This window comes from Pholis gunnellus, assembly GCF_910591455.1.
Source record: "Pholis gunnellus genome assembly, chromosome: 20".
NCBI classification, from domain to species: domain Eukaryota; kingdom Metazoa; phylum Chordata; class Actinopteri; order Perciformes; family Pholidae; genus Pholis; species Pholis gunnellus.
This window is the reverse complement of record NC_136547.1, coordinates 15,981,397-15,997,260: the sequence shown is the minus strand read 5'-3', so window position 1 is coordinate 15,997,260 and position 15,864 is coordinate 15,981,397. Positions and strand designations below refer to the sequence as shown.

The 15,864-nt window shown below is 40.7% G+C and overlaps 1 protein-coding gene across 1 annotated transcript; it reads left to right on the top strand.

Annotated features, from left to right (window-relative positions):
• The first annotated feature begins 1,029 nt into the window (after positions 1-1,029).
• bco1 (beta-carotene oxygenase 1) lies at positions 1,030-6,167 on the top strand. Its single transcript, XM_079181890.1, has 11 exons — positions 1,030-1,204; positions 1,304-1,432; positions 1,512-1,641; positions 2,180-2,327; positions 2,425-2,575; positions 2,904-3,124; positions 3,272-3,529; positions 3,630-3,735; positions 3,872-3,966; positions 5,370-5,481; positions 5,698-6,167. The coding sequence occupies exons 1-11, from the start codon at positions 1,141-1,143 to the stop codon at positions 5,850-5,852; spliced, it is 1,569 nt and encodes a 522-aa protein (XP_079038016.1). The 5' UTR covers positions 1,030-1,140; the 3' UTR covers positions 5,853-6,167.
• Positions 6,168-15,864: the final 9,697 nt, after the last annotated feature.

The following is a 15,864-nucleotide window of genomic DNA, read 5'->3' as shown; positions in this document are numbered from 1 at the left end:
AAAGCTTGAGTGGAATCGAGAGCCACATGTTCAAAAGAAGTAAAATGACCAAAGGACATCTGCTTGCATTGAAGAGGATCATTAAATAAAATAGCAAATCCACCTCCTTTCTTAAGTGTTCTTGTTTCACTCATGAAACTGAAGTTGGGAGGTTTTGATTCAATAAGAACAGCTGCACTGTTATCTTAGTCTAACCAAGTTTCAGTTTATAAACAAAAAGTCCAGTTTGTGCCTAACAATATAATCATTGATTAAAAATGTTTTTCCTGACAGAGAGCTGACATTTAATAAAGCTAATTTTAATGTGTTTAAAGCTTTATTTGCCCAATTTATTGGGACAGGCTGACGAGGAATGAATGTTAAATTTGTTAAGTTTGCAGATTTACTGTTGTTTGTTTGCAGCCTCACCTTTCCTTTTCTATAAACTATCAGGACAGGAATTGAGAAGACTAGCTGCATACAGGGCCCCGACTTTTCCTGGAGAGAATCATTGGTGTCATTAGCCTTGTAGCCTGGACCCAGGCTAATTTAAAAGGAAATTATGCCCATTTTAAAATGTTCCTATCCTCTAAGACAGTCCAGAAATGTCAGATAACATAAACAACTCTTTCCCAAATCCCAAAACTAGAATGCTAAAACTCAAATTTATGATGTCATCAAGTAGAAAGAGCAGAACTTTTCCATTGATTTATATGAGGAAATATGTTATAGATGACACTAAGAGCCCCCTGTGGGCACATTTTCTGTTTCAAAACTACAATATAATAAAGCTCATTTGAGTAAAAAAAACAAAAAAACATAAATAAAACAAGCATTCTCGTGAGTCGACACAATCAGTCTCCCATTCAGCTATAAGATAATAAAAAAAAGCACACGGTGGTGATCAATAAAAGTGGATTGCGGATTATACGATATCTGGAGACGAGCCAAAGGTGAAGCAGGAATTGTTTTCAGCTGCAACATTTCGGAGAAATCTACAGCAACATTTCAATAAAAGAGAGGACAGAGGACGCCGTCACCGCACAGCTTTGCCAGCCCCCCAAGACACACAGCAGCTTTAAAAGGAGTGGTTTGCGCTGCTGTTGACCACAGTATTTATCCAGACATCTCCGCGTGTTATTCACTGCGCTTTCAGCAAACATGACTACGAACTATGCCAAGAACGCAGAGGAGAGCCCGGAGCCCTGCAAGGCAGAAGTAAAAGGTAGGTCGAGTTTGTACACTCATTGAGTAACCGACACATGCACTGACTTTTATTACATCTCTGACGGTTTGGTGGTTTTCTGCGCTGCTTGGCGTTTAGGGAGTATTCCCAGCTGGCTGCAAGGCACGCTGCTGCGCAATGGCCCCGGGATCTTTTCTGTGGGGGTCACCAGTTACGACCACTGGTGCGATGGGATGGCCATCATGAACAGCTTCGCCTTTAAAGATGGTTGGTGTTGTTTTGTCGTGTATTATCATTCACATATCTGTGAAGAGACACTAAACGCACGCACATGTTTTTCTTTCAGGTGAAGTGACTTACAGAAGCAGATTTCTCAGAAGTGACACCTACACAGCCAACATGGCTGCAAACAGGATAGTTGTGTCTGAAATGGGAACAATGGCCTACCCAGACCCAAGCAAGAATTTCATTTTTAAGTAAGCATTCTCTTATTTTATTCAAACCACATCTCACCTTTTTAGTTATTCCTCTCATGCATCATTGTTGTAGCCTTACTTTATATCTTTAAAAACGTATAATATAGTCGCAAAATGTTTTTGCTTTGAGTTTGAGTTTCCATTGTTTATTTTTTATGTAACAGTGCATTATATTAATCTTAAAACTTCTTCTGTAACATCTGCAATACACTAACGACATGTCTCTCAAAGTGTGTGTGTGTGTGTGTGTGTGTGTGTGTGTGTGTGTGTGTGTGTGTGTGTGTGTGTGTGTGTGTGTGTGTGCGCGTGTGTGTGTGCGTGTGTGTCTGCAATATGAAAATCCTTTTGAGAGTCTTGTGAGAGTCACAAGAGAAAAGTATTGCGATAAATCCTCTGCTGTGTCTCTTCATGTTGTGAATTTATCATTGAGACACAAATGAGTCACACACTGCCCCTCAGTCGGAGCCCAATTGCTCTTTTGTGTTGGATGACCCCCTACCCACCTTTCCAATATATAGCATTTCTTCTTCCTTTTCAGGGCGATTACCTTTCTCAACCACACAGTGCCCGACTTCACTGACAACGGCGCAAGCAATTTCATTAAATACGGAAAGGACTACTACGCCACCTCGGAGACCAACTACATCCGCAAGATTGATCCTGGGACACTGGAAACTCTGGACAAGGTACAGTCATACGCTGACCTTACTCACCAATGATCACTATTAGCACACATCCAAGTGAAGAGTTGATCTCGGAGCTCATGATTTGCTGAACACACAGGTGGACTACATGAAGTACCTGCCGATAAACTTGGCTTCGTCCCATCCGCACTATGACAAAGAGGGCAACGCCTACAACATCGGGACTTCAATAGCAGAGAAGGCCAAGACGAAATACATACTGTTCAAAGTCCCTGCTGTTCCCGAGAAAGGTACGTCAACCTCATAACCCGCTCAGCGTTGCACTGACACCTCAGTGCTTTCTCTCCATATCAGCTGTAAAGTTACAGCACACGATTATGCAAATGTTTGATTGGACGGGAGGATCAGATGAAGTACAGCCAAGGTGAAATGTGCCTGCTGGTATTGGCTCCTTCCCTGAATTTCAATGCAGTGCAGTCCACACTTCTCAGCATTAAAATATTTTCGCAGACAAAGTGTTAGATTAATCACTTCAAGGCCAACGAAATGAAAACAATGCATTGACACAATTTGAAGTGTCTTCTTCTTTAACTTTTGCTCTTTACTTGAAACCTTCAGACAAAGACAAGGACGGCCCCGCACTGAAGAATGTGGAGGTGATCTGTACAGTCCCCTGCCGCTCCCTGCTCTCACCAAGCTACTACCACAGCTTCGGCATTACGGACAACTACTTCATCTTCATCGAGCAGCCTCTCAAACTGGACATCCTCAAGATGGCCACGGCGTACATGAGGGGAGTCAACTGGGCGAGCTGCATGAAGTTCTGCCCTGAGGACAATGTACGTGGTCACTGTGTTTCATTTATTGTCTTGTATGTCACTCTGTATATTCAAACTACTGAACTAAGTATGAAGTCTGTACTAGTCTACCAGCGTTACGGACAGAAAACCTGGGTTAACATAACTGTGACGGTCTGTCTTCAATAGACTCTGATCCACCTGATAGACAGAAAGACTGGCAAAGTGCTCGAGACAAAGTACTACACTCGAACAATGGTCGTCTACCATCACGTGAATGCTTTTGAGGACGACGGTCACGTGGTCTTCGATGTCATCGCCTACAATGACAACAGCCTTTATGAAATGTTCTACCTGAGCAAGCTGAAGGAAGGCTCCGGGTTCCAAAATGATGGCTACTCCAGACCAAGCTACAAACGATTTGCACTTCCCATCCAGTCCGACAAGGTGGGGTTTTTAACAAAAAGTCGAGTTGATTTCATCCTGAAATTGAGAGAAGACGTTCCTCTAACACTTCATTTTGAATTTCTTTAACTGTGTTTTTCAGGGCGTGGCAGTTGGAGAGGACTTGGTGAAACTAAAGTACACGACTGCCAGTGCTGTGAAGGAGAAAGAAGGCAAACTGATGTGCCAAGGAGAGGTTTTCTGTGAAGGTAAAAACCAATGCCACTCAAAAAGACACTCAGAGCAAGTCAAGCAATTATTGTTAAAGTATTTACTACAATGGGTCTTGAAGAGTAATTCATTTGTTCATACAACACACAAAAACTGTCATTTTATTTCCATCAGGTCTTGAATTACCACGAATGAATTATGACTTCAACTGCAAGAAGCATCGGTTTGTCTACGGGAACTGTGTGGAGGAGTCTGTTCTGGCAAAAGAGGTAACGTTACCCATTGTTTTTAATTTGGCTATTGCGCAACAGAACCGGTGGAAACATCTGTCTTTAGTCTGTCTCTTAGTTTTATTTGCCGAGAGAGAACCGAAACTTGCAGACTCTTGAAGAACAGCTTTTAAACACGGGGCTATTAGGAAACAGATTCTTCCTGGCAGCATTGTTTATACAAAGGTAGGAAGCACAGCGCAGAAGTGACAATTACCAGTTGATGCAACAGACGGTAGGAAACACTTTGATGATGTGAGAATTAGTGGTTGCCCCAACAAAGACCAACCACTTCTTGGCTCTGGTTGCAATACCCACACATCCTTTCTCCTGGGCACACTTGTACATCAAGGTACCTGAAACAATGGAAAGAGGTGATCAACTCTGTAAAGCTTCAAAGTCATGAGCTTCCCTTGTGTCTCGTGCATATCCACAGTCCGGAGGAATCGTGACAACAAAGAGGAAGGAACAAAAGGAAACTTCCTTGTTCAGACAATTCAATATTTTTGTTCATTCCCACGTGATGCAGAATTCCAACAACAGAAGAGAGCTCTGGCATTTCTTTGAATTTGTATGGTGCTTGTGATATGGAATAAAAAGCAGCACGAGCTAAAGTAAAAGTATAAAACGTTATGCCAGTGAATAGTGGTCACACTACCAATCAGATGTGTCAGGCTCATCCATTAAACAGGTGAAGTTGTATGTTGTAATTGTAATATTTACATACCCAAGGAAAATATATAACATTGTATATGCGAACATGCCAAGTCTATTTTTATTCAAATCTGAAAAGTTTAAGCAGATCATGATTGAGGTGAGATTTTTGCCTTGTTTTAAGCACCCACAATGATTTGCAGTAAGAACTAACAATATTTAGTTGACTACATGCTGACATGGCTCCGGTTTCCTCTTACAGTTACAGCCTGAAGACATGCAGGTTAGGCGACTCCAAGTAAAAGAGTTGAAGCCAGTTCCTTCTGCCTACTGATAGTGACAAGGTCTATTTTAAAACATTACAGCTCTTTTGTAAGTATATGGCTTGCAGTTGGGGCAAAGTACTGCACAGGCGCTTTGCTTGTGTAAGATAAGCACTCTGAATATTTGGCAATTTCTTAAATGACTGAAAACTTTTTTAAAAAGTCAACATGTCAAAACAGCATTGACATGCCGTTGTTTTATTTATTAGATTTCCCTTTCAACATAGCGCCCAAACCTTTTAGAATTAAAAATATAATATATAATTAAGTGGCCTCTCTGCCCTCTGGTATGTCTGTAAATAATTGCAGATCACAACCCTTCTGAAAATGTTATCAGATACTTGGGGTTTTAGTGCTTTGTTATAAGCTGTTTGTACAGGCTGAGTAAATCTTAATTCTTTTTCCTAATCTATTTGTTTGCTCCAGATTGCCAAGTTAGACACAGAGACCAAGGAAAGGGTTTACTGGAGTGAAGACAACTGCCTGCCGTCAGAGCCTGTGTTCATCCCCAAACCAAATGGAGAGTCAGAAGATGATGGTGAGAATACTGTGTGGTGTATGGCATGTGTGGTGTGTACATGCTACTATACAGCTAGAGAACAAATGGATGGGAATATCAGCCTATAAAGATAAGATCCCTCACTGATTGCATCTGTATTGAGATCGTAAAACCAGTCGTAATTTGAGGTGAATCCTTCGATTTTTTACATTCTGCTTTGCGCTCTAACAATAACCTCTTTCCCTCCAATAACAGGTGTTGTCCTAGCATCAGTCATCAACTCCAATCCAGGCCAGTCTAGTTTTCTCCTGGTTCTTGATGGCAGAACGTTCAAAGAAGTAGCCCGAGCAAACGTGGACGCAACGCTCAACAGGGATATGCATGGGCTTTTCATCCCACAAGAAAATTAGTCAGCTCTTTGCATGTAAAACAGTCAAAAACACTCTGCTGAATAGCGTGTTTTGAGGATGTACATGGTTTAATTGGTTACCTCATCTCTGTAAAATTATAGGATTGTGTCAAAACAAATTTGCAAAACAAATTTTTATTGGTGTGTTTATTTAAAAAAAGATTTATTTTTTGGATTTTTGCATGGATTAAAATGTTGTTTAAGCATGTATATCACTATTTGGTATGTAGTCCACATTATTGTATTGTACTGCTGTGAGATCATTGTATTTGTGCTTATTCTTTTCATAATAAAATAAAAAAATTTACATTTCTGAGACGTGCTCCCATTCCTCATTTACATAAGATTATGATAATGAACCCAACCAACACTCCAGACTCACAGTCACAATCAAAATGATCTCTTTAGGTACAGTTTCTCATCTGTTGTCAAATACCCTGAGCAAATAGCTTCTCAATAACCTAGTATGATCATACTAGAGACCTAACATTTAATAAAGCTAAGTTTAATGTGGTTAAAGCTTTATTTGCCCAATTTATTTGGACAGGCTGACGAGGAATGAATGTTAAGTTTGATAAGTTTGCCGATTCACTATTGTTTCTTCGCAGCCTCACCTTTCTTAGGGTCAAAAGTCAAACAGAAGGTGTGAGAGAAGCATAGGAAATGAAATGCATCATTCAGTATTATTTTGATTACTGGCTACTGCATAACTTTAAAAACAAAGTTTTATCAGGGTTTAGGTCCGGCTGTCTGTTCTATTGCAGAACCCAATATTAACACCACAAGAGCTTTAATGAGACTATCTTTTGTAAAACATAATAAAAACAGTTTAAATTGAATGGAATAGGCCTGTAATGACAATATCAATTACATTGTAGACTTATGTTGCCCCTATACTTTAGAATGGGAATAAAATAATAACACAGGGTTCCATAGTCTGCACCAAGATGGCAACAACTTTACTCCTCTTCAACACAAAACACTGCAGCACATTTTCCCTTTTCCTCTTCTTCAGTTATAGCCGACACAATAAAAGCTCCACGTCCACTGGAACACTGCTTCCTAGAGAGCACTTAAGGTAACTCAGAGCCTTCACTTAGCAACTCAACATAATATCTTACAACATCACAGAGCCCTTTAACCACAGTACCTATCCAGTTATATATTAATAAACTGTGCAATCTGGAAGCGAATGTAATTAGGTCGTAGGTGTTTGTTGAGGTCAGGATTATAATGAGCCTGGCAAAATACATTTACTCAGAAACATTAAGGATTAAAGATGGAACATGAAAACACATCAGAGGAATGGAAGCAGAGATTATATAAATTGGCACAAAAAGGGCTGGTTTATATTTGCAAGGTTACGGGGTCAGTGTGCAGGAGCAAAACAAGAAACAACGGGGCCAGCCAATGAAACAGAACAGCTATGTTCTGTTTCATTTTGCTTCGCCTTTGGCCTTGATCATGTTGACAGAGTGAAAGAGCAGACCAATACTGTCTCTGACTAAACGCTGTACGTCCTGTGTTTATCCTGATTTGGACGGGCCCTGTCTGACCAATCAATGTACGATTAATAGTGTCAGATTGCAGCGTTATTTACACACATTTCTTTCCAATTGAATCAGTGGTTTCTGAGAAATCACACCTGATGTTCAGTTTAACTTTGAAAACACTGGAGTGCAATTCTAACATAACGTCCAGCAAGTTCACCCGAAATTCAATAGATAGATATGATATGTATATATATTTGCTGGGAGATCCATTGCCCAAAATAAACAAGAACATCATTAAGGGAGATATAGAAATAGTCAACCGTGAGAACTGATAGTGGGAGCACACGTGTGCAGCAAGGAGAGCAGAGAAAGAGTAGGTGTCCAATCACTGTCCTCGGTTCCCTGCAAGCGTTTCAGTCACATCACTGGCGATGAGGGGAGGGAAGACAACATTCTAATTTAGTGGAAACACTAACGCCTGCCCCAAAAAACGTGATTGTCCTCTTTCCTCTTCCCTCCTTTTCCTTTCAGGACTATGACAGTTAAACTGGGAAGGTTTTTGGTTTTCGAGTTCATGCTGTGTTCACCATGCATCGCATCTAATCTCACATCAGCAGCCATGAAGGAAAGGTAGCATGAAAAGGAGGCTTTTTAAGGAAATTGGAACACACCCAAGTTCAAAAGGGAAAATAGCAATGACTTCCTGATGTCGGGAGGGTGGCAGTAGAGGATTTGCGGCGTCTGTTCACAGCCATTAGATGCAAGTGGCCAGTTGGAGGCCTATAGCATTCGGGGATCAGGGACACAAGAAGAAGCGGTTGTTTGAGTCCACAAATGTCTTTGTGTCTTTAGCTGCCGTCAGCTTGAGTCTCCTCTTCTTTAGCTGGAGAGCCCTGGCTTTTCTCAGTGTTTTCTCCCTCATCACCTAACAGACAGAGAGGAAGAGGGACAGAGAGGGACAGACATTCAGTTTCATGCATTAGTAACTACTTGTGAAGTCAGCGATGCGAATGAGGTTGGGGTAAATCAGCGAGTAAGTAAGTAAACAGCAGGAACAGCATTCACCAAGGTAGAACCAGTGAAGAATCAACTCACAAAGGCTCATGTTAACATTTAAGTCATGTAAATATACTGTTTTGAATACTAATTTGATTCTGAAAAAAAATCTTAACATAATATCTACCCCCTTTCTTTCATTGAAAAAAACCCAGATTATGTTAGTTGCTTAACAGGTCACAAGTGCAAAGAACACAACACAGACGTAAGACTTGGCACAGGGATCTAGGACATCAACCTATATATAGTGCTTTGCAGGTGAGGCCAGTGGGATTCCCACCCGTCAGCGTGAATGTTGGGAAACACCCAGGACAGACCCAGATTCAGCATAATGGATAGAATTATAACTTATATGCAAATATTGTTCCTTTAAAAAGTCAAAGCACCAGACATAAGATGTCACCTACTTCACTGAAAAAAACAATTCTCAGTGTGCAACTGGAGGTTGCAAGTTTCCACATTACACACTTGTATACTGAAGCTCAACACATTTTTGAGTGGACGGGGACTTTCATTTTGTCAATGCTTTTCCTCCCTTGGCATGTTTTGTATTCATTCAATACCAATTCTTGCAATAAATAGCTGTATACAAAAATGAAAACTTCAGTCGTTTGGCATCCCCTGGTGGTAGTATCAACAATGACACTGCAATGTCCAGTGTGCATGCACAAGTCATACTATTGATGGATTGCAACATATTTTATTGTTTGTAACATTTTCCTATTAAATTGTTGAGCGTGGCCCCAGTGGAAATGTGTGTCACAATGTCTGCTTCACTCACACGCATATTGCTGCTCATTCTGACACTATGTCCCTCTCTTCAGCCACATTTCCAATACCCCCAAGGCTCCTTTAATGCCATTTTCCATCCATCCACCAAATGCCCCTGGAATTTCCCTCTTTTCCCAATCACCTGATCCATCTACACACCAGTTTCCACTTTCCTCATTTTGAGATTACCGGGCACATCTCCTCACCGGCATCAGTTACTCGCAACAGTGCACCTCCTTTATTCCTTTGTCAGATCGCCGAAGTGTTGCTTCTCACCTGGCTTGTTGATATCGAGCAGTGCCAGACTCTGTGACAGGTCAGCGGGTCCCTCCACTACTCCGGGGGCTGCTGGGATATCGTGGATGGCGTTCCTGCGGCCGGACCGCCGAGAGGAGAAAAAGTCCTCAAAGGTCGCCTCCACATCCATCATCGCTGACACGCGTCACCATAGCAGGGCCTTGCGGCGCACGCGGCAGCACAGGTACACACGGACACACACAAATCAACACGTGCTACATTTGTTTTTTAGGAAAACGACTGGAATGCTGAGAATTGGCACAGTTTATCCTAACCAGCTTTGCGCAATGGATGCATAGTCAGTTTATGTTGACATGAAGACAGTGGCACAGAGGGTTACCCATGCACTAATTCGATACGTCCCTCCCTCCTCCTATTTTATGACCTAATCCCTGATTAATCTATTTTAATCTCAGTCTAGGGTACAGGCGAAACCACAGAGGAGACAGGTTTTGCAGAAAGAATAGGCTACCGGGCAGTGGTTGTGTGGAAACACAATTCAGGGTGCTGTTGAACTGATTCAATTCAGCAACCATAAACATCCACTCAAAGGGCTAATTATGGCACAAGGGAGGACAGTACTGTATTCAAATGTCATCCATGGAGCAGGGAGGGAGCGTGTTGCCAGAGATTTAGGTTAAACCCCTCTGTTGAGAATCTAACACGCTGTATTAATCTGCCTGGGTGAGGCTGCCTTTCAGCAAATTTTCACTAATTAAAATTATATTTTATTTGTATGTATACACTTGTAAGAATACAAAGACAAACGGGCATTACTGAGATGTAACATCCCCTTTTGAATTGTTTGATTTTTGTTTTTACTCTGTTCTAAATATTGGGGTTTTAACTAATAGGAAAATTGATCAAAAATGACCTTCGCTCTCGCATCCATTTGTGGATATTTCCAGAGCCGAGCAGACTGTGATTGACCATGACTATTTCTGGATGCCTCCTATGTCATCATCTGAGCATGCTCCCACTCAGCTGTCATTCTGAAAATGGTGTAAAGACGGGCAATACTCAACAGACGGTGTCCATATATACAATTGGGCCTCAACATGGGGACGCAAGAGACAAAGGATGATTGTTCTCCAATGTAAAAGCAGAGAGTTGCAGAGAGCATGATAAAGACTATATCGTTGGACCCTTTTAGAGGATAAATGGAAAATTGTATGTGTTCAAACCAAAATCCAACTGGTCCGTTTTTGTTTCTCGATATTACAACTTCTCAGTGCGGAAAGTTTTGAACATGAGCAGAAATCTTGCTGAAACACAAATGAGCTCTGGGGTTAATACATTAATTGAAATATAAAAAATATATAAAAAATATAATTGAGATATTTTAGACTGAAGAGGTCATTTTATTTGTAGCCAAAAGTGACGAAACATTCTTGGCATTGCATTTCAAATGCCCATATTCCATGAAATATTAATTGACAGTTCACATAATTTAGTCACGCTGTTGCCCCCGTGAAGCAGAATATAAATTGCGTGTGTGCAGAGAGTGTGTGTCCTGCCTTTGCAGAGGCAAGCTCTGCTGTAGTTACTGCCTCGCTCCCAAGGGGGAACTAGCGCGCAGCTGGCCTGAACAAAAATATATCTAGTACATACTCCAAACAAATGTTTCCAAATCAAAACCCTGAATAAGACAGCAGGCCAGAGTGCTCTGTCCTCTCTGTCACTAACTAAAAAAAGTGCTCCTGGTCTGCTACCTTTTTGATTAGTTGTCTAAACAGAAAAGTGTCTGGGGAGTGAAGGAATCGAGTCGCACAAACTTAAACCAATGTTATTCTAACTAGGTGTGTGTGTGTGTGACAGGGTTAACAACGTAGCCAATTACATGCCATGATTCTGTAGAGCTGTCATTAGTCCATTGCAAACCTTTTTATTTGAGCAGTTTTCAAATAATGTCATATTAAGGGCTAAGTGGAGGCGCATCAAGTGTTCTCTAATAAATCACAGTAAAGACCTAACCTTTATAAATAGACATGCCATTAATGGCGCAGGAAGATCGACATGCTCAATTTGTTTCTAATAATTAAAAACATCTTCAACAATATGTCTGTCACCGTTAACAAGGACTCCCATTGAGATCAGTCAGTGCCAGTTAACGCAGTCTGCATGGTGAACATTACACATTGAATTACGATGCCGGGCATGCACACTCTATTCCTACTATTATCATTATCAGCATGATACCTGTTTGGGTTGACGGGCTTCCCAGTAGTCGCAGGGGTTAATCACATCAGCTTGAATGCCACTCTGGAATTCCACACAGGGCAGAGGATTTACCAACGTCAAGCCAATGCCAGAATACAGCGACTTCCGGGCACATTTATTTTCAAAATAAAGCCCTTTTTAATGTGAAGTAAAACAGCATAGTACGGCATGAAAAAGTCAGGGCTCGGATGAGTTGTTTTATTTTTTGGAATTGATGATGTGACAGTGATCTGGTGTCTCCTGGATCAATAAAGGGCATTTGAAAACCTCTCCTCTCCCTAAAAGACAAATGGAACACAAGTTATCTTATCTGAAAATAAGAAATGATACTCTTGTGAATCCTGTGAATTCCACATCACAGGCCTGTGGTGTGGAATTAAATATATCTGACACCACAGGATGCCCAATCCATCTAATGCGTTCCTTTTGTTCATCTTTTGGTATTGGTTACTTCTCTTCCACTCAGCCTGAATCAGTGCTGCTATACTTTACATTTTGATGCACTGATCACGCAAATCTGTAATACGGGTGTGAGCAGTATGTGAGCAGTGTGTTAGGGAAGTAATACCGGCGAGAAAATTTTGCAGAGACATGCCTAGGTCAGAATATGGTTGTGTTTAACCACGTATTAAACTTAATTTGGTCATAGAAGTTATAAATAGAACCCCTCTAGACAGGTGAGGGTGTTCAGCCAACACCCGTTAGGTTGTGGTTTTTTTATTATTGAAGGTATTTGAGTTTTGGATGGGGTGAAGCTGTGACTTGACCCTATGGAAAGACAGCAGATGCCACCAAAGGGTTCTTTCTATTTCACTTAGTGTTGTGATGCTACTGCATCAACCCGTTGTCCTCAGGCCCATCTACATTCTGTTGTATTTCAATTTTTGCTTTTATTGTTCCATTTGAAATATCATCCTTATATGTAAACACCAGCCCTTTTGGAAATCCATATTATTTAATATTAGCTTTTGCAAACATTCAGTGAATTAAATGATCAATCAATCAATAAATGCAGTATTTACTCTGCAGGATATTCTTTTACTTGATTATCTAAAAATATCTGAATCTAGCTTCCTGTTTGTGGCTGCGTCTCTTCAATGCTCCGATTGGTTGATTTTGTGGAGCCTTGTTTTGCTGTGAGGCACAAATATATTCATTGTGTGTGTGAGCACTAAAAGGAAGCAGATGAATCTGTTTTTTTCAGTCTGTCTGTCTCTTCCCTTAATGTCAGGATATAGTGACAGTTTGAACAACTGTAATTAAAAAGGTGTTTTTGTAAAAGTGAACTGCTGCTTTAAACTGTTAAACAAGACTAACAAAACTGTGTTAATCATAGTGAACTATGGTCTGCGTTCCAAAAAATGCATTTGTTTCAATTTTTTACATTATAAGAGCGACATAAGATCTGTTGTTCTATTTCATAACTTAATGTGGCATTTTGTTAGCACTTAGTTTGAAGTTAACAAACTGCCTGAGGATAAAAAGACATTTGTTTTTCGTAAAAATAAACTGTCTTCCATTACAACTGTTGCCTATCTTTTGTTTCAGCAACTTACAGTTTGTAGTTCAGCTTACTTGAGAATTTTAAGGTCATCGGTTTCCTGATAATTTCCTAGTAATGTGAATGCTTGGACTTGTAAGGATAACTTGTTCTTATTAGTACTGCTGACTTAATATAACTCAGATCTTTAAGTTGTCTGAATTGACAATTTATAGTCAACCTAATTAGTGGTTTTGAGTTAACTTTACACATATATTTAAGTTGTCTGAATTGATTTTGAGTTAACTATACTACAGTTTACTGCAATGACATGATTTGCCTAAACTCGGTTACTTTAAGCTTTAACAACCTAAAATGAATGAGTTACTTTACTTATTACATTTTAACATGAAGAGGGAGAAGAGGAGCTAGAAGAAGAGGGAGAAGAAATAGGAGTGGAGAAGACACAAGAGGAGGGAGGGGATGGGTCACAGCGAGTGGAGGAGCTAGTCCTGTGTCGTGAGGCTGGGATCCTACGGAGGATGATCCGTGGGGCGCCGGGGCGGTTGGGGTCCGGGATGAGGAAAGTCCTCCATGTGAAGCGTCGTCCCACCTGAAGGTTTAAAAATAAAAATACAAATCTGTCTCTGCAGGCAGTTCTGTTAGCTGCTAGCCAAACACACCGTCCAAAAACAGTACAAGTGAGCTAACCATTTTCTTCTTCTTTGGACGTACACAGCACATTCGGAATATGAGTCTCAATGGGAGATGATGAAAGAAACTTATCAAAGTGTTAAAATAACTGTGTGACGTTCAGGTTCTTGGTGTTCTTACCCTGATCCTGGTTGGAGGGACTGTATCCGTGCTGCCAGGGTTGTAATCTGGTGGGGGTCCAGGTGGGGCACTAGGTGAGGAGCCCATCAGGGAGGCTGGTCCTCTAATCCGTAAGACGTTGGGCCGGTAAGGGTCCGGGACCTGGACGCCGTTGCACCGTGCCATCTGAGGGTAAAAACACACACAACCCTCAGACCACTGATCCACATCATGGTCATTTCTCAAATCACATATCACATTGAAAGGATCAGTAGCACGAGTAGTCAATTTAAAGCTGTCTTGCTGATTGACTAAAAGTCAGAAACATATCAGCACGTTTTCGATAAAAAATATCTTCTAGTGGTTGTTTCACTCTCTGCTGTTCATCGTGTTAATATTCAGGGCACGAAGACATAAAAGTGACACATTTATGAACAACTATGTGTAAAATAGCCTCATATATGAAAAATATCACAAGTATGTGTGAATTGTGAGTTAATATGGATTATTATCATGTGTGCCTCACTTATGATCTGTATCACCTGGAAGTTATATAAATGTATTGAAACAATATTTGTATTAGTATTTCTCAGTGTAAGCTAATGCTGGACGGTCGGGTCTATAAAGCTACCGTTAGCTAACCAAGAAAGCAGCTTTAGTTCAGATAAACTTGTTTAAACTTGGTCTCAACACTCAAAAGTCAGTCCTAGTGGATTAATATACTCTGATAACTAAAATATTATCAATGTTAGCACAAACATCTGTTCAGAAAGTCTCTATGGTGAAATACATAGAGAAACACAAAAGAACATTGGTGGAGAAAGTATATAAATCTAACTTCTTTCCTGCAAAAAGTTTTCAAACCTTTGACAGTAGGTCACAAAGTTCCTGATGCAAAAAATCCTCGTTTGAAGGTGTTTTGGGGGAGATTTCTTCGAGTGAAAGCAGAGATTTCTGCTTTTCTCACTGATCAATGTTTTCCGTGAATTTAGAAAAATGCACATTTTGGTAAACATGGTAATGATGGAACATTCAGGTCCCTGCTGAGAACAGGTCTTACCTCAGAGTCTCCATCAGGTCCTCAACAGTCCTCCGCTGCACACACTGACATTAAATAGAACTTTAAGAGGAATATATCCAAATCCATATGAGCTCAAATAATACAACTAACATTACATTGTGACTCACAGTCTCCTGTCGTGTTTGAGAGTCACGTGACCTGATCCATTTTGTTTTGTTAAAGTAGAAACTTGATGTAACTTTACTAATTGATATTGTGCATATTAGTGGCATGTATGTTTAACAAGTACTTGTGGGAAGAAGCAAAGTTAGTAATGTGCACGAATGGGACATGAATTCATACAGAAGTAGAGAGAGAGAGAAGAGGGGAGAGGAGCTCAGTGTATCTTAGGAAGTCCCCCGGCAGTCTAGGCCTATAGCAGCATACCTAAGGGCTGGTCCAAGGTAAACCTAAACCAGCCCTAACTATAAGCGTTATCAAAGAGGAAAGTCTTAAGCCTGCTCTTAAATGTGGTGAGTGTGTCTGCCCCTCGGACTGACACTGAAGCTGGTTCCACAAGAGAGGAGCTTAATAATTAGTATCTGTTCACTGTGTCTTAACAATTCATTGTGGAGCACCAATGTTTTCCCAAATTTACAGATTATGTATTCATCACAACGTGTGTGTGTGTGTTTGTGTGTTAGACAGACAGACAGAGAGAGAGAGGGAGATCACATAGAGCAGAGAGCCAGTGTGAGAACAGTGGTCTTGTTGTGATGAAGGCAGAGAGGCCATAGCCAGTTAGCATCTGGCGGTGAATTACTTCATTCAGATGACACATGTGCTCAATATGCCAAACTGGGAACTTCCGAGTGCCCTGGGA